The 19,598-nt window shown below is 42.0% G+C and overlaps 1 protein-coding gene across 4 annotated transcripts in view; it reads right to left on the bottom strand.

The window, feature by feature from the left end:
- The window catches only part of PALLD (palladin, cytoskeletal associated protein), a 2,901,248-nt gene that overhangs the window by 1,713,869 nt on the left and 1,167,781 nt on the right, over nt 1-19,598 (bottom strand). For all 4 annotated transcript variants that reach the window (XM_044062575.1, XM_044062576.1, XM_044062578.1 and 1 more), the window contains one exon: nt 8,860-9,035. In XM_044062575.1, the coding sequence (XP_043918510.1) occupies nt 8,860-9,035 (176 nt within the window). The remainder of the gene's footprint in view (nt 1-8,859; nt 9,036-19,598) is intronic.

Genomic DNA, 19,598 nt, shown 5'->3' on the forward strand with positions numbered 1-19,598 from the left:
TTTTACAGCTATGTCAAGAATCTTAATGGCAACACTCAGATCTGCTCTGAGTTACAGCACAACGGCATGAAAATTAAAGAACCAACTGATATTACCAACATCCTGGCAGACAGGTTCAGTGCTAACTTTACTCCTCTCTCACCCCCTAAAGGGCCCATATCTATACAGGAAGAATGTAGAGTCCCTGTAATCACATCTATGCAGGTAAAAACTGCACTCTCTAGAACCAAAAACACAGCATTCATGGGACCGGACAACATCCCAGGCTGCGTTTTACATGAACTTCAGAATGAACTGGCTCCCCACCTAAGCACCATGTTTAATCATAGTCTCACATCAGGCTTTGTGCCCACTGAATGGCACACAGCAACAGTTATCCCACTCCACAAAGGGGGAGCCACCACTGATCCTGGGAACTATCGCCGTATTAGCCTGACAAGCCTGGTCTGCAAGGCCATGCAACGTATCACATTGGAAGTCATAAACAAAGATATCGGTAATCTTCAAACTCTGGACTTCACCCAGTTCGGGTTTGTAAAAGGCAAATCATGCCTTCTGAACCTGATTGACTTCTTTGAGGCAGTCACCAAAGCCGTAGATGAGGGTAAGGTGGTTCACACAGCCTATCTTGACCTCGCCAAGGCTTTCGACATCATCCCCCATTCTGGAATTATAGCTAAACTCACTAAACTAGGTATAAATCCCTATGTCACAAGATGGGTTGGCAATTGGCTCACTGACAGAACCCACACTGTAAAAGTTGCAGACTCCAAATCTGACTTCAATCCAGTGACAAGTGGAGTACCACAGGGTTCAGTCCTGGGACCTCTCCTGTTTGGCATCTACTTCTCTGAAGTACAGGCTAACAGAGAAGGCCTCTGGCTAATGAAGAAGATGACTGCAAACTAGAAGCCATAGTCTAGTCCACAAATGATGTGGACATCCTACAGAAGGGCCTCACTGAGACAGATGCCTGTTGTCAGAGACATGGCCTCAAGCTCAATGCCAAAAAGTGCATTGTCATCCCCTTTGGTAAAAACTCTGTACCCATGAACTACCACATAAATGGCAGTCTACCTAATGCTGAATGTGTGATAAGAGAACTTGGGATCCAGGTGGACAGTAGTCTTTCCTTTGATAATCACATCTCCACAGTAGTCAGAAAATCCTTCTATGTGGCACACCTCATCACAAAAGGGTTCTCATCCAGGAAAAAAGAGGTCATTGTTCCCCTCTACTCAGCACTCATTAGACCCATTATATTGTACAATGCCCCTTTTGGAATGTACCTCAGAAGATATCTGCAGCAGCTGGAAAGGCCACAGAAGTACTTCACAAAGAGGATTACTGGCCTCAAACAGATGTCCTACACTGACCGTCTCAAAAAACTTCAGTTTTACTCTGTAGCATATCGCCAACTCCAAGGAGATCTCTGCCTAACATACAAAGCTATGTTAAACCCAGAGCTGTTGGACATGCTACACCTAAAGAAATCCCAATCCCTCCGAGCTACATGCTCTAGGGACCTAAACCTTGTCACCACAATAAACAGGACATGGAGGGATAGATTTCTGTCCCAGAGACTTCCTTTACTCTGGAAGAAGCTAGCCATCTATGTCAAGCAAAGATCCTCATTAGCACTTTTCAAGAAAAATCTTGATGAGTGGATGGGAAATAGGAAATACACCCCGGGATCACTTCTGTGGCTCTGCTCGACAGGGGCACAGGAAATTAACTTTCTTGGGTGGCATAAGCCAGGGAACCTTGTTGGCTTGGCTTACTTAGCCCCTTGGGCCGATAGCCTAGTACCTACCTATGAACCTATGACATATATATATATATATATATATATATATATATATATATATATATATATATACATATATATATATATATGTATATGTATATATATATATATATATATATATACATATATGCGCAGTACTTTCACCATTTGGGTGTTTGATATTATTATATGTTTATTTAGAGTTTAAATAAACTCATTTTATGCTTGAGAGCTGACTTGGAGTATGGGCTTTTTGGTTCTGATGATTGTCTTTTTTTATGTGCACCATGATTTTGCTGCCCTTTCTTGTTGGTGTCCTATATTCCTTGTTTACCTGTATAATCTGTTTATTGTGAGGTTAAGGTGCACATCTAAGCTCACAAGTGAAATCATGCAAAGTTGTTCAAAATTTAAAGAAATTCTTAGCAACAAATAACTAAACAACACTCTTCAAGGTTACTTTCAAGGCATCATATGTATGTAATAGAAAAGTTAGGATTCAGAACACTAATTCCCTATCAACCATACTTAATACTAACTGCGTCACTATCTATACCCTATCTTCAAAGACGTTTTTCCTGTCCAGACATGGACATGTAACAAACTCAAAGCACATATGAGAACATGCACCTGCTATTCTAAAAGCAAATTCCATTAATTTCTCTCAGTTTGTTTCCAAGCAATTGTTTCTTAAGTAAATAAGTGAAAAGGATGTAATGAAATATGACATTTGTGTGTGTGTGTGTGTGTGTGTGTGTGTGTGTGTGTGTGTGTGTGTGTGTGTGTGTGTGTGTGTGTGTGTGTGTGTGGGTGTGCGCGCGCACGCATGTATTCATGTTTGTAATGGGTGAGTGCGTATGTGTGTGTGTTTGTGTGTGTGTGTGTGTGTGTGTGTGTGTGTGTGTGTGTGTGTGTGTGTGTGTGTGTGTGTGTGTGTGTGAGCAAGTCTGTATGCATGCGTGTATACACATGCATGTGTGTCTGTGTATGTGTGTATGTAGAGTAGGGGTTATAGATAATTTGTGGCTCAGAACTGTGGGTTAGGATTATTTTATTACAAGAGTAGCAACTTGCTATGGATAGGGACTACATGCAGCAAAAAGGCCATCTCACCAGGCCATGATGTCACAGTTGCTGGAGATATGCAGATTGCTTTGTGCTCAGCACCATTTGCTCTGCGTCTTCACTGTAAGACAGACATACCTAGTCTGAGTATGAGTCACAAGCTGAATCAGTTTCTGTATGTCATTACTAGTCATGGCTTTGTATCAGACAGGCTCATTGTTGTGGAACTAAGGACTGAAAGCAAGCACAAAGGTAGCAGTCAAAATAAAGCATCCTAAAGTCCAAAGAATTAAAAACAGATTTCAAAAATACACATAAAGTATACCAGCTGGCTCATAAACCTTATGTTCTCCAGGGCAAAGTCACCAAATCCCTGTGCAGGGAGCCATAGCCAGTACACCTGCTTAAACTTTATAATCCTTTCTGAGGCCAATGCATATTGTGAGAAAACGGCATCTCCTAACACAGTGACTGTCATCCTATGCACTCAATTACATTTTGTCATCTGCAAGATTCCGATTCTCAGGAAAAAATATTATCAGAAAAGTGTAAAATACCACTTTCCATATATAAAAGCAAAACCTTTATGGCAGTTAATATAATACTCCCTAGCTAGAATGCATCGACATAGTCAAGGCAACACAATGCACAGTACAACAGCCTTACATAACAATGTTTGCATTGCAGCCACAGTACTTTACACTGCATTGTAAGTACACATCCAGCTTCTGTCGCATAAATTAGAATGATGGAATACACTATACATTTTCACAGACATAGGTTCATAGGTTCATAGGTGTGTACTAAGCTAATGGCCCTGGAGCCTTTACAAGCCTAGCCAATAGAAGTGCCCTGGCAACATGCCATCCAACGTTAGTTCCCAGTGCCTCTATCAAGTAGAGCCACTGCAGTGATCCTTGGGGTGAACTTTCTATTTCCCATCCACTCATCAGGATTTCTCTTGAAGAGGGCCATGCAAATCAACAAATGTTCCACTACTAAGTCAACTTCTTGAGTGCACTGCTTTCAGTAAAACATTGTAGAATTAGTACTGAGAGTACTGTCGCTGACAAAAACAAACTATGATGGCGATACTCTCTTGTCATCAAACAAGCTATACTTTCTATGTTCTGATAGTAAAGATCTTGCACTGGAGCTCTATGCTTCACCATGGTATACTCAAGAAATTCATTAATATGGATTTTTACAAACAGAAGTCATGATGGATTTCAGTTACAGCTGATAATGTTAAAAGTGTAACAGATTCACGGTATAAACTAATCTGTGTGGGTCTAACAAACCAATAGAGACTGATGGTGAAGTTATACACTATTTTTAGTTAACTATATTAATCTGTCTACAGTCATGCCTGCCTTCCTCTATGTCTGTTGTCAGAAGAATACCTATCATTTTCTAAGGCACACTCTCCAAGTTTTATGGGTCATGAAGTAACACTTGATTCATACTTCTGTCACATAAGCTACATCAGCCATTACTATTTACCTCTTTCACCAGTGAAATGGTGATGAACCATAATATAAATATATATATATATATATATATATATATATATATATATATATATATATATATATTTAAAAATCAGTTTTATGAAGTTACATGACCCAAGGCAACTTTCTACTCTGCGTTTTTTCTTTTACGTTTAAGCTCCTCTAAACAGTTTATTGGAGGCCTTAAAAGCAGAGGAATGCCAGAGAATGGTAGCACCCTCTACCAGGAAGTAGATTCTCCAGATTTCACTCAACTGGAGCTTTGCTGGAACATTGAAATCCTGCAGCATAACTTATTTTAAACTACGTTCTCATCTGTACTGATTAGTTTACATGGTGGTCCCAAACTAAGGTCATCAAAAGTCACACAGAAAAAACAATCTGTAAAAATGAAAAGAAAACTCCAGTCAAGCTGGAACTTCCAACGAGTGATCTCTCAAATCAGAGACCCATGGGATAGATGCAAATGACCCTTATGAACACCAGGTTGTTGTTGTGTCTTTTGGCTTTTCCCGGCTAAGGGTCACGACAGCGGAACTCTGGTCCACTAATGATTGGCAGTTGATTTTTACATGCTGAGTTGCCAGCCCTAACGCACAAACTTCAACGAAGGTATGCCCATCCACGCATATCTCCACGCAGAAGACGCTCTAGCTGAGTCGAACCGGTCAGCGTCTTACTACGAGGTGACAACACTACCGCAGCACCACCACCACAGACCCTTATGAACACCAGGTGTTTTAGCTAATTGATGATTCTGAATACTCATGACTTGTTTCATTATTTTAATGGACAACTCAGGTCAATAAAAACAAAACACACTAGCTATGGATATGCATATTTCAGCCTTTTTATGACCTCATCTAAACAGCACAAACAGAGTATTTGACCAATTGTAAGAAACACAGGGCTGTTATACCCAGCTGATGTCCATTATCATTAGGGTGACTGCAAAATATCCCAAATAAAACAATGATTGAGAAGGTCACACAGAAAAAACAGTCTGTAAAAACTAAATGAAAACTCCAGCCAAGCTGGAACTTCCAAGTAGTGACCTCTCAAATCTCTTAAATCAGAGGCCCATGGGATATATGCAAAAGAACCTTATGAACCCTAGGTGTTTCATCCATAGCTAGTGGGGTTTGGCTTTATTGGCCTGCATTGTCCATTAAAATGATGAAACACGTCATGGACATTCAGAATCGTCAATTAGCTGAAACACCTGGTGTTCATTAGGGTCATTTGCATATATCCCATGGGCCTCTGATTCAAGAGGTTTGAGACTTCACTCTTTATAAGTTCCAGCTTGGCTGGAGTTTTCATTTAGTTTTTACAGACAGGTATTTCTGTGTGACCTTCTCACTCAGTGTTTTAGTTTGTTATTTTGGATATTTTACAGTCACCGTAATGATAATGGACATCAGTTGGATATAACAGCATTGTGTTTCTTATTCTTAGCTTAACACTCTGTGCTGTGGAAATAATATTAAGGCTTAAATATGTATATCCATCGTTAGTGGGGTTTGGCTTTATTGGTCTGAATTATCTATCAAAATGCTAAAACAAGTTATGGGCATTCAGAATTTCCAATTAGCTGAAACACCTGGTGTTCATAAGGGTCTTTAGCATATATCTCATGGGCCTCTGATTCAAGAGGTTTGAGAGAGCACTCATTGGAAGTTCCGGCTTGGCTGGTGTTTTCATTTAGTTTTTACCGATTCTTTTTTCTGTGTGAATTTCTCACTCATTGTTTTAGTTTGTTATTTGGGATATTTTGTAGTCACCCTAATGATAATGGACATCAGCTGGGTATAACAGCCCTGTTTTTTATGCTTGGTCAGACACTCTGCTTGTGCTGTGCTGATGAGGTCATAACAAGGCCGAAATATGCATATCCATAGCTAGTGGGGTTTGGCTTTATTGGCCTGAATTGTCCATTAAAAGAACAAAACAAGTCATGGGCATTTGGACTCACCAATTAGCTGAAAGATCTGGTGTTCAAAAGGGTCATTTGTATATACCCATGTGCCACTGATTCAAGAGGTTTGAGAGGTCACTCATTGAAAGTTCCAGCTTGCCTGGAATTTTCATTTAGTTTTTACAGATTAGTTTTTCTGTGTGACCTTCTCACTCATTGTTTTAGTTTGTTATTTGGGATATTTTGCAGTCATAGGTTCATAGGTTGGTACTAGGCTATTGGCCCTAGGGCCTGTACAAGCCTAGCCATAACAATTATCTGGCTATTTCTTCCCACAGTATTTGCTTCCCTGGATGCCTGTCTAGCAAGGTGACTGACATGATCCCCGGGGTGAATTTCCTATCTCCCATTGAATCATCAAGTTTCCTTTTAAAGATGGGCAAAGAGGCGCTCTGCTTGACATGTATGGGCAGTCTATTCCAGAGTCTGGGAAGTCTTTGGGTCAGGAACCTATCCGTACAGTATGTTTTGTTCATTGTGATGACAAGGTTTAGATCCCTAGAGTGTGTGTCTCTAAGCGATTGGGATTTCTTTAAGTATAGCATGTCCAGCAGCTCTGGGTTTGACATGGCCTTGTATGTTATGCAGAGATCGCCTAATGAAAATGGACATCAGCTGGGTATAACAGCTCTGTGTTTCTTATGCTTGGTTAAACACTCTGCTTGTGCTGTGCTGATGAGGTTATAACAAGGCCAAAATATGCATATCCGGTTTACTATCATAATTTCAAATGACACTCGGTCGACTGCACTATGTTCAACAACGGAAAGTCGAACACGGCAATGTCGAACTTCAAAAGCAAGCCTAGGAATGGGTTTTAACATGGGTCGAGGTAGGGGCGAGGTTTGTAGTTCAGCAATAGCAGTGAACCCCTATCTCGACCCATGTTAAAACATGTTCCTCGGCTTGCTTTTGAAGTTCGACGTTGCCGTGTTTCGACTTCATTGTCGGACATAGTGCGGTCAACTGAGTGTCATTCGAAATTATGACAGCAAACCACATATCCATAGCTAGTGAGGTTTGGCTTTATTGGCCTGAGTTGTCCATTAAAACAACAAAACAAGTCACGGCCATTCAGAATTGCCAGTTAGCTGAAACACCTGGTGTTCATAAGGGTCATTTGCATATATCCCCTGGGTCTCTGATTCAAGAGGTTTGAGAGGTTACTCATTGAAAGTTCCAGCTTTGATGGTGTTTTCATTTAGTTTTTACAGATTGGTTTTATCTATGTGACCTTCTCACTCATTGTTTTAGTTTGTTATTTAGGATATTTTGCAGTCACCCTAATTATAATGGACATCACCTGGGTATATTGTTGTGCTGATGAAGCCATAACAAGGCTGACACACACACGCACATATGTATGCACGTCATGGGCATTCAGAATCGCCAATTAGCTGAAATACCTGGTGTTTATAAGGGTCATTTGCATATATCCCATGGGTCTCTGGTTCAAGAGGTTTGTGAGGTCACTCATTGGGAGTTCCAGCTTGGCCGAAGTTTTCATTTAGTTTTTATACATTATGACACATCAGTAAAATAAGACTGTTCAGGTTACTCTATGGATAAAACCGCAAGCACAAACACACACACATGCACTAGTTAACACAGCGCTCATCTGACCAAGGTATCTTCAATAAATTCAATTAATCCTACGGAAAAGATCTACAGTCTTTATTTTTATTTGATTTATTTTTATTTATATTTTGTCGAATTTCATTCAGTTTTAACACTATGAATACAAAGTTTTTTGGGTTCACCCGTAGAGGATCTTTTGCGTAACAGGATATGCCTGCTCTAGTTATTGGCTTTTATGTTCATGCCACTGAGAAACTAATGTGCTTACTGGACTCACACACACACACACACACACACACACACACACACACACACACACACACACACACACACACACACACACACAACGAATAGATGACACATAGCATTAGGGAGTAAGGTATACAAGACGTAAGCAAAATGTCACAGACTCCAAACTCCAACTTACAGGCAACCATTACTATGATAGGCATGAAGCAAACCAATGATACTGAATGTACCATTTTAATTGTTCTAAAATATACTTTAAATATCTACTTTAATAAGCAGCAATGAGTACTATCTATCACTTGTCCTCTACATGGTTAATACTGGACTGTTATGTTTAGAGATACTAAGTTTATGACTGTACAAAGCTCTGCCACTGGCGATAGTTTCTCTCCGTATTGCTTTTCAATTTATATCTGCAATCATGTCACAGGTAAAAATCTACCTCAAACTTCACTCCACTGAAATTAAAATTACATAAATAAATACATAAAGTATATATAAAGAGAGACTGACTGTGAGTCAGAGACAGTGGTTTATAGGGTATCATACCTAAAACTGGCAATACAGAGTTTCAAATTTCATATCACCATCTGCCTTTACTAGCACATTTATTAGCCTCAGACCTTTTTTTGTTTTTCTGGCCTTCCCTTCTAACATACATTCTGTCTTCTGATAAATGGTTGCATGCTTACCTTCAATGTAAACTTCAGCTGACGTGGTATCTGATCCCACTATGTTTTCAGCCACACAAGTATAACGTCCGGTGTCGTCTTCAAAGGCTTCAGTGATGACTAACGTGTTGAAATCACCATTCTGACAAATCTGAATGTCAGGTGAATTTGTCAGTTCTGTCCCTTCACAAAACCATCTGGAATCATTAGAAATAAAATAAAGTTTGAGGGATTGCTGGAGTTCATTTGAAATACATGACAGTGACTCAACAATGTGTCTGGCCAGCAAAAAGTCATAACAAGCAGATAATACTGCAAATGATTAAGAATACTTGCAAACAAAACTTTACTTTATATAAATCTTAAGCATTTTACGTATGTAAATAGAAGGAAGGTAACATGAACAGTGGTGTACATTTGTATTTACTTAGCATGCAGCTACACCTGTCAGAGATCATTTAAAGATATGAAATGTTGTGGTTAGGCTAAAAAGCTGAGGCCAGTCCTAAATGGTAGGCCAATACTTACATTTGATACAAAACACAACATTAAAGTAGGAGTCAGGGGTTCTTGTAAGTGCTTCTGGGCATGGATATAGCCTCAAGAGAATACATTGGGCATGCAAACAATGCTTGCACTTTTATTTCTCCATGACATTTTAGATCCCAAATGAATGTCAGGAATTCTTACGGCACACGTCTAGTTTTGAATAAAAGAAATAAATGAATACAACAGTAGACAAAGATTTTCATATCTTTATTATGAGGAATTCTACTAGAATTAACCTAACTGATACAGTAACACAGGCTAACAATGACAGTCTGAGATTTAAGCAGGAAACAATTAAGAAAATGAAACACAGGGAGATTTTAGTGAAAGGGAAACAGCAAAACCTTGCCAAAAATCGCATCATATGTCTGTATTTTATTACTTTTTTAAGAAAACTTGATTTTTTGATGTCCTAAAAAGTTATACAAATGTACACATTCAGAAAAAAATAAGTGTATGGAACAAATCTGGAGGTTTCTCCCCATTTAGCACTTGAGAGAATGCAATAATGAAATATTACCATTTTTTTCTTTACTACTTTAAAACAACCTTATGCTCACAAAGACAAGTTACTGTGACTATATTTAGATGGTGAACATATGAAATTCTAGGATAGACTTTTCAGAACACTAGCCTGATACAGCATTATTATTTATAGATACTGTCAGGGATTCCTAATAGATCTTGGAGAATTCTCTGAGGGTATACCCCCAAATCTGCCAGCAAAGTTGTGACTGCAGTAATGGAAGCTGTTTTTCCAGTTAATGGGAGCTGAGACTGCAGTAATGGAAGCTGAGATTACAGTAATGGGAGCTGAGGCTGCAGTAATGGAAGCTGAGATTACAGTAATGGGAGCTGAGGCTGCAGTAATGGAAACTGAGATTAAAGTAATGGGAGCTGAGGCTGCAGTAATGGAAGCTGAGATTACAGTAATGGCAGCTGAGGCTGCAGTAATGGAAGATGAGATTACAGTAATGGGAGCTGAGGCTGCAGTAATGGAATCTGAGATTACAGTAATGGGAGCTGAGGCTGCAGTAATGGAAGCTGAGATTAAAGTAATGGGAGCTGAGGCTGCAGTAATGGAAGCTGAGATTACAGTAATGGCAGCTGAGGCTGCAGTAATGGAAGATGAGATTACAGTAATGGGAGCTGAGGCTGCAGTAATGGAATCTGAGATTACAGTAATGGGAGCTGAGGCTGCAGTAATGGAAGCTGAGATTACAGTAATGGGAGCTGAGGCTGCAGTAATGGAAGCTGAGATTACAGTAATGGGAGCTGAGGCTGCAGTAATGGAAACTGATATTACAGTAATGGGAGCTGAGGCTGCAGTAATGGAAGCTGAGATTAAAGTAATGGGAGCTGAGGCTGCAGTAATGGAATCTGAGATTACAGTAATGGGAGCTGAGGCTGCAGTAATGGAAACTGAGATTACAGTAATGGGAGCTGAGGCTGCAGTAATGGAAGCTGAGATTACAGTAATGGGAGCTGAGGCTGCAGTAATGGAAGCTGAGATTACAGTAATGGCAGCTGAGGCTGCAGTAATGGAAGATGAGATTACAGTAATGGGAGCGGAGGCTGCAGTAATGGAAGCTGAGATTACAGTAATGGGAGCTGAGGCTGCAGTAATGGAAACTGAGATTACAGTAATGGGAGCTGAGGCTGCAGTAATGGAAGCTGAGATTACAGTAATGGGAGCTGAGGCTGCAGTAATGGAAGCTGAGATTACAGTAATGGGAGCTGAGGCTGCAGTAATGGAAGCTGAGATTACAGTAATGGGAGCTGAGGCTGCAGTAATGGAAGCTGAGATTACAGTAATGGGAGCTGAGGCTGCAGTAATGGAAGCTGAAATTACAGTAATGGGAGCTGAGGCTGCAGTAATGGAAGCTGAGATTACAGTAATGGGAGCTGAGGTACGCTATGCAGGGAGGGATAGTGATGACCAAGACAGCACAGGGCAATACAGCGCAGCTGGAAGGAAATGAGACACTTCCAAGAGGTATAACCCAAAATCATGTACCACAACACACCTCACATTTACTTTAACTGTACAGCAAGTGGATAGTGGAGCAGCACAGTGAAGATTGACTTGCAAGTGTGCCATCAATCTCCAGGGGACAGAGCCAGACAGCAACCAGATGGACAAAGACAGAGACACCAGGAATGCAGTGTGGGAAGACAGGATAGACTAAGTCAGCTTTAAACAAAACTTCAGCATATAGATGGTGTCCTGGTAAATATGATGGCAGATAATATCCAGAGATAGTTCATGCTTTAATCTTCACCATACAGATTATGTCCTGGTAAAGATGAAAGCAGGTAATATTTACAGGTAGTTTATGCTTTCAGCTTCACCATATAGATGGTGCCCAAGTAAAGATGAATGCTGGTAATATTTACAAGTAGTTCATGCTTTAAACATCACCATATAGATGGTGCCCCGGTAAAGATGAAGGCAGGTAATATTTACAGGTAGTTCATGCTTTAAATTTCACCATATATATGGTGCCCTGGTAAAGATGAAGGCTGGTAATATTTACAGGTAGTTCATGCTTTAAACTTCACCATATATATGGTGCCCTGGTAAAGATGAAGGCATGTGATATTTATAGGTAGTTCATGCTTTAAACCTCACCATACAGATGGTGCCCCGGTAAAGATGAAGGCAGGAAATATTTACAGGTAGTTCTTGCTGGAAACTTTGCCATATAGGCACTTACAGAGCCTTTCCCAAGCAATGAGGAAGTCTCTTCCTCTTAAGGGGTTGGCAAGACTTAAGACTATGAGAAACTGATGTAGAGGATAGGGGTTGTAAAGGCCATCCATAGAGATGAGAACCTGCTAATTCCTCAGTAGGTCACTGAGTAGGTCCTGAGTGCACTTGATGGAGAGAATTTCCCCAAAACATGGGCAAAGAATCTTGTTCTTGAACTCCGTCATGGTCCTAGAAAGTGTCAGTAAAGTCAAAAATACACCAAGAAACATTTCAGCCCATCACATAAGCTACAAAGAGAGTTCTCAGAAGGTCCACCTTGGGGTCTGACTGTGGTAGGTACTCAGGGTTATTTTATTCTGTTCTACCCATATGAGACTGGAAACACAAATGTTCTGAATGAACATTTAATGGCCCTTAACCCCAAAGTGGTAGAAGCGGAACTTTCTTGCCAGGTCTATCAAAAGGCTTAAACACCTTGCCAGGTGGCAAGGTGACATAATGTTGTGATCACTGGGACCTTTAGGGGTCAAATAGATCACACAGGAGTCAGCACTAGGATTCTTAACATTTCCTTTCTTGGGAGCCAAAGGGGAAGGGTCTACTTCATAGGTTCATAGGTTCATAGGTTCGTAGTAGGCTATCTGCCCTAAGGCATTTATAAGCCTAGCCAGAGTGTATGTGGCTTACACCACCCCTTAGGATGAGAATACTACGCCCTTTTAGGGTTTAGTTTACTATGCCTCTGTCTAGTAGTGACACAGAGATGACCCCCGGGGTAAACCTACGATCTCCCATCCACTCGTCGAGATTTCTCTTGAATAGAGTCAGTGAGGGGCTCTGCCTAACATGGACTGGGATTCTGTTCCAGAGTGTAGGGAGCCTCTGGGTTATGAATCTGTCCCTCCAGCACATCCTATTTATTTCTGTGTTGAGGTTTAAGTCACTTGTTCTCGTGGCTCTGATGGATTTGGATTTTCTGAGGTGGAGCATGTCCATTAATTCAGGATTGGACATGGCCTTGTACGTCAGGCACAGATCACCTCTGAGTAGGCGGTATGCGACTGAATAGAGCTGGAGTTTTTCAGTCAGGCAGCATATGACATATGTTTAAGACCCTTTATCCTCTTGGTGAGGAACTTTTGGGGTCTTTCCAACTGCTGCAGGTGTTGGGTGAGATACATCCCAAATGGGGCATTGTACTCAATCATTGGCCTGATAAGAGAAGAGTACAGGGGCACAATGACCTCTCTTGATCTAGATGTGAAACCCTTCATGATAAGGTGGACAATATAGAAGGTCTTCCTAACCACTTTGGCAATGTGAGTGTCAAATGAGAGGTTACTGTCAACCTGGGTCCCTAGGTCCCTGATTACCTCTTCCGTACTTAATGGATTACCGCCTATGTGGTAATTTGTCGGTACCTTGTTTTTCCCAAAGGGTATGACTATACATTTTTTGGCGTTCAGCTTAAGGCCATGGCTCTGGCACCAATTATCCGTTTCTATGAGGCCTCTCTGAAGGATGTTTGTGTCCGCTGGAGTATCAATTATGGCGCCCAGTTTGCAGTCATCTGCGAACTTTGTCAGCCACAATCCTCCTATGTTTGCCTGTACCTCGGAAAAATAAATGCCGAACAAGAGGGGTCCCAGGACTGAGCCCTGTGGGACACCGCTTGTGACTGGCTTAGAGTCTGACATGGCTCCAGCAACTCTGACCCTGTGGGTTCTGTCCTTGAGCCAGTTTGCAACCCATCTTGTGACATATGGGTTTACATTTAAGCTGGTGAGTTTGTCTATGATGCCCGAGTGGGGTATTGTGTCAAAGGCTTTTGCAAGGTCAAGGTAGGCTGTATGAACTGCCTTACCCTCATCAATGGCCTTAGTGACTGTTTCAAAAAAGTCGACCAAGTTCAAAAGGCAGGATCTGCCCTTGACAAAGCCAAATTGGGTAGGATCCAATGTCTGTAGGTCCCCAATGTCTTTGTTTATGAGTTCCATAATGATCCTCTCCATAGCTTTGCAGACCAGGCTCGTCAAGCTTATGGGGCGGTAATTTCCAGGGTCCGTAGAAGCACCGCCTTTGTGAAGTGGGACCACTGTTGCCGTACGCCACTCTTTGGAGTGCGTATCCTGTAGTAAGGCTAAGATTAAACAGCAGCCTTATGTGTGGGTTTAGTTCCTCTTGGAGTTCATGTAGCACACAGCCCGGGACACCATCCGGTCCCATTGATGCTGTGTTTTTAGCTTTAGAGAGGGCGGCTCTCACCCGGGCATCTGAGATGTTAGGGAGGCTACACTCTGCTGGGATAGTTAATTCTCATTTTGGGGGGGGGGAGAAATTTGCACTGAACCTGTCTGCCAGAATGTTGGCAATGTCAGTGGGTTCAGTGTATTTTGTGTCATTTTGGACTAACTCTGAGCATATCTGGGAGTTTCCACCCAGGTTTCTAACATAGCTAAAGAAGGCCTTGTGATTGTCTTTTGTGTCTTTTGCGATTTTTCTCTCAAAGTTGGCCTTGGATGATTTTATGAGTGATCGTAGTTTTTTGCTAGTATTGATCAGAGGCGCCTTCCCTTTTAGGGATTTTGCTCTGTCATGTAGTAGCTTCCTCCTCCTGTTGTAAAGTTTGTTTATGGCTGGGGTCCACCAGACCGGGCGCCTGCCTTTGGGGAATGGGTCTTGGTTTTATTTGGGATTGCATGATCCATGCATTCTTGAAGGTGCCCATAGAAGGCATTTGCAAAGGATTCAGCAGTGTGGGTTGTGGTTTCCACTGGCCCAGGGGCCTTGAAGGATACCACTTCAGTCTTAAGAAGTGTGAAGTTTGCTTTTGAGAAGTTCTTCACTGTGGTCTTTTGTGCAGGGGGTGGGGGCGGGATGTGGATTTCCAGTGAGATTAATTTATGGTCTGATCTTACCAAAGAGGGATATACTTCTGGTGTGGAGCATTTTGTCCCCATGTTTGTGATGATCAGGTCTAGTATATTGTCTCCTCTTGTGGGAATGGTGACTAGTTGTTCCATTGCATTTGAGTTTATGAATTCTGGGAACCTTTGGGCTAGGGTGTTGGGGCTTGAGTAATGTTCCCAGTCTATGTTTGGGTAGTTGAAGTCTCCCAAAATGATGGTATTTGGAGAGACATTCATACTCTCCAGTGTCTTCAGGAAGGCTGTGTGGGGTTCCTGAGTTTGAGAGGGTGGTCTGTAGCATGCTACAAACTGTAAGGCAGTTTTGCCTATGGTTAGTTGCACCTGGATAGTCTCCAATGCTTCATGCGTTGCCACTAACCTGGAAGTGTGGGTATCTTTGATGAAAATGGATACTCCCCCTCCTTTTGTGGTTCGGTCCAAGTTTTGGGGCCGGAAAGCATGATATGAGGTAAAACCTGATAGTGCTGGGGTGCTCTCAGGAGCCTTGAACCAGGTTTCAGTCACTGCACAGACATCGATGTTCTCCATACTGAGGAGGGCTTCGAGGGCGTGCATCTTGAGGTTTAGACTTCTGGCATTGAGCAGCATTACCCTTATTTTTTTTCCACTTGTGTTTTCTAGGGAGGTAAGTTTGTCATTTGAGCCTTGCCTAAAAAAGGCACTATGGGGGTGGCAAGAGCCTTGGCCAATGTCCGGAAGCCCAGGGGTGACAGGTGCAAGCCATCCCTTGCGAAGCAGCGTGGCTTGTCAAGCATGTCATCCCAAGCAGACAGACATTGGATCCCCTTAGAATGACACCAGTAATTAAGCCAATTGTTAAAACTGATCATTTTGTCTTTGTACTGTGGCATCATTCTTGGTGAGGGTAAGATGCTGCTCAGGGTCAGGGTCATACCGGCCTGAGATACATAATCAGAGAGCTCCTCTATGTCTCTTTTCATGTAGTCCAGGGAGGTACGTCTCAGGTCGTTCACACCGGCATGTACAATGACTGAGTCATATTTGTACTTGCTGTGGAGTGACCTGAGTGCTTGTGTTATGTGGCGGATTCTAGCTCCCGACAGGCAGCTTACTGTGACCCTTTCCTTGTTCAGTCTGGTGAGCGGGACATCAGTGTGTCTGACTATGGAGTCACCTATTACAAGTGTTTCTGGCATGTTGTTTGGCCTTAAGGGCTGTGACTGTTTAGCACACTGACTTTGTGAAATATGTGTTGCATGTGCTATGTCTTGAGGTGGTGGTTGCTTGGGTGTCTGCTTTGGAGGCCTCTGTTGTTTTGGTAGAATTTTAATCAGCGCCTCTGAGTATGGTTTTGTGTGTTTATGTGTTTGGTTTGCTGTTGTGATAGTTCTATGTGAGACTGGGTTTGTGGTGTGCATGGTTACCTTCTCCTCCTGACTGGTCTTTCCAGTTCTGAATTGAGAGAGCTCAGCCTCCAGTTTGGCTATATAGTTGCATCTCTCGCATATATTTGTATTTGTTGGGAGGAGGAGAGGGTTGTCTGTGTGCATGAGGCAATTGTAACATTGCCTCAAGATTCCCAGATTCAGCAGCTGAACAGGAGAGGACGCCAGCAACTGACCCTTCGACATGCTAGAAATAGTGAAAAAGATTGCTGTGTAACTGAGTCAGAAAGGACCTATAGGGAGATGTGTACTCAACAGAATTTAGGTGAATGAAGTACTTTCTTTTGTTTAAGAGTACTTTACCTGTATAAAAATGCTTTAGGAGCAAGTGCTGAGCTTTTCAGATAGAGTATAGGCTGTTTAGATTGCAAGTAGAACAGTTCTAAGGGAAAAATTGAAGAGCAGACTTGGCGGAGCCAGAAAAAGTTTAACCTTGTTTAACCGGTGCTGCGCTATGCGCACGACCGCGCAAAGGCAGATTTTAAGCAGTGAACTACAAAAGAGCTAGGAATGGTCCCAAACAACCAATTACTACAGCTTCTTGTGCTGAGGTCACTTCCCCCAAGGACAGGTAGGCTGCTCAAGGCTCCCCACTCCCACTGGTGAGCAAAGAAACTTCCTTCTATCCAAGTAAGGTAATGGACAACACAGGAACTACACCACAGCCCAGAATACAGCAATGCCTGTATACTGGTCTAAACTAGTTGAGAAAGGCGGGAAAACAAGGATTATTTTTTGGGTTTTTTGTAGAAATACACAGAAAATGCAGAGACAGTGATAAATCAGTTACACAGGCTAGCACACTTTAGTGGGCAGCCTCCACAGTTAAATTAAACAAACAAACAAGCAAACTTTCGATTAAATTTGACTAAATGTAACTTTAAGTGCAGATTTAAAAATAAATGCAGTAATCAGAAAAAAACAGTTCAGGCTAGTTTAAAGTAAGCAACAGAAGCTATTTCCAGTGAAAAAAAGCAAATATACTTAAATCCAGAAGGTAGTCACATTTTGAGTTCCTTGCTGCTAGGACCACTCTGTAAACCCACGTGGAGCTTGTCTGAGCAGTATAGCCAGAAAAAAACGCCCAGAGGCGGATTTTAAGCAGTGAACTACAAAAGAACTAGGAATGGTCCCAAACAACCAATTACTACAGCTTCTTGTGCTGAGGTCACTTCCCCCAAGGACAGGTAGGCTGCTCAAGGCTCCCCACTCCCACTGGTGAGCAAAGAAACTTCCTTCTATCCAAGTAAGGTAATGGACAACACAGGAACTACACCACAGCCCAGAATACAGCAATGCCTGTAAACTGGTCTAAACTAGTCGAGAAAGGCGGGAAAACAAGGATTATTTATTTATTTTTTTTTTTTGTAGAAATACACAGAAAATGCAGAGACAGTGATAAATTAGTTACACAGGCTAGCACACTTTAGTGGGCAGCCTGCACAGTTAAATTAAACAAACAAACAAGCAAACTTTCATTCATGCTGCTTTAATATTAAAAACCAGGCCGTGTCAAGCTATTTTTATCTGAGATATTCTCCCAGACATTTGTTAGAGATAAGGAATGGAGGCTCAAGTCCATCCCAAGCTGATCCCGAGGAACCTGGGAGCTTCTATGAAATAGGTCTCATTTGGTGGTGAAGCACGGAAAAAGTGTATTCATTATTCACATTGTCTTAATACAACATTCTCAGGGTCCTGAGGCTGACTGTATGAGCCACACTGCACTCAAGAGATCGAACCTGTATACTATAAAATAGGCAAGCAAGTAGCTGATGAGTGCTGGCTGTTGGGAGGCTGGGAACTGGTGATTCATTATGTTCCAGATGAGGGCAGAAGTATGAGAGATCTACAATGCAGGAGCAGGAGCTTTAGACCACACTCCTTAAGGGTGTAATCCAGCACTAGTTCTTCAAGATCTTATTAGATAGCAAACATTTGCTTGATGGTTTGTCACTGAATGACTGCAAACTGGGAGTCATAATAGAATCACCCAATGATCTAGACATTCTACAAAAGGGCCTCACAGAAACAGATGCTTGGTGTCAAAGTCATGGCCTCAAACTTAATGCCAAGAAGTGCATTGTCATCCCCTTTGGGAAAAACTCAGTACCCATGAACTACCACATAGGCGGTAGCTCACTCAACACTGAAAGTGTGATAAGAGACCTTGGGACACAGGTGGACAGTAGTCTCTCCTTTGATAACCACATTATCACAGTAGTCAGGAAATCCTTCTACATGGCACACCTCATCACCAAAGGGTTCTTCTCTAGAAAAAAGGAGGTCATTGTTCCTCTCTACTCATTCCTCATCAGACCCATTATAGGGTACAATGCCCCGTTTGGCATGTATCTCATAAGATACCTACAACAATTGGAAAGGCCACAGAAATACCTCACTAAGAGGATTACCGGCCTCAAACAGATACCATATGCAGACAGTCTCAAAAAACTCCAGCTCTACTCCATCGCATATCGCCTACTCAGAGGCAATCTCTGCCTAACATACAAAGCTATGTCAAACCCAGAGCTGTTGGACATGCTACACTTAAAGAAATCCCAATCTCTCTGAACCACATGCTCCAGGGACCTAAACCTTGACACCACAATAAACAGAACATGCTGGAGGGATAGATTCCTGTCCCAGAGACTTCTCATACTCTGGAACAAACAATCCATTCATGTCAAGCAAAGCTCCTCATTGGCCCTCTTTAAGAAAAATCTTGACAACTGGATGGGAAATAGAAAAATCACCCCAGGGATCACTTCTGTGGCACTGCTTGACAGGGGAACAGAAAAATATTTTTCATGGGTGGCGAAAGCCAGAGAACCTTTTTGGCTAGGCTTATATGGGCCCCAGGGCTGATAGCCTAGTACCTACCTATGAAACATTAGATCTTGCATGGTTTATCCCCATGGACCATCCTCAGCCAGGACCTACTATCTTAATTGGGCTTGGGGTGGCAGCCCTAACAGGGGAATCCTTGGTCTTGATTATTGCTAATCTGTGATTAGATGACACAAGGGACCACTTCCTGGGTTCAGCTTGCTTGACTTCAGGTTCCAGCTTATTAGTGATGGGGTCGAATGATGCAAGAACCTTCTGATGTACCTCCATCTGGGTTGGAACCGGGGTGTTCCTTCTTCAGTCCCCTCATTC

Source organism: Protopterus annectens, chromosome 2.part1, assembly GCF_019279795.1.
Source record: "Protopterus annectens isolate FY-2018-M chromosome 2.part1, PAN1.0, whole genome shotgun sequence".
NCBI lineage: Eukaryota > Metazoa > Chordata > Ceratodontiformes > Protopteridae > Protopterus > Protopterus annectens.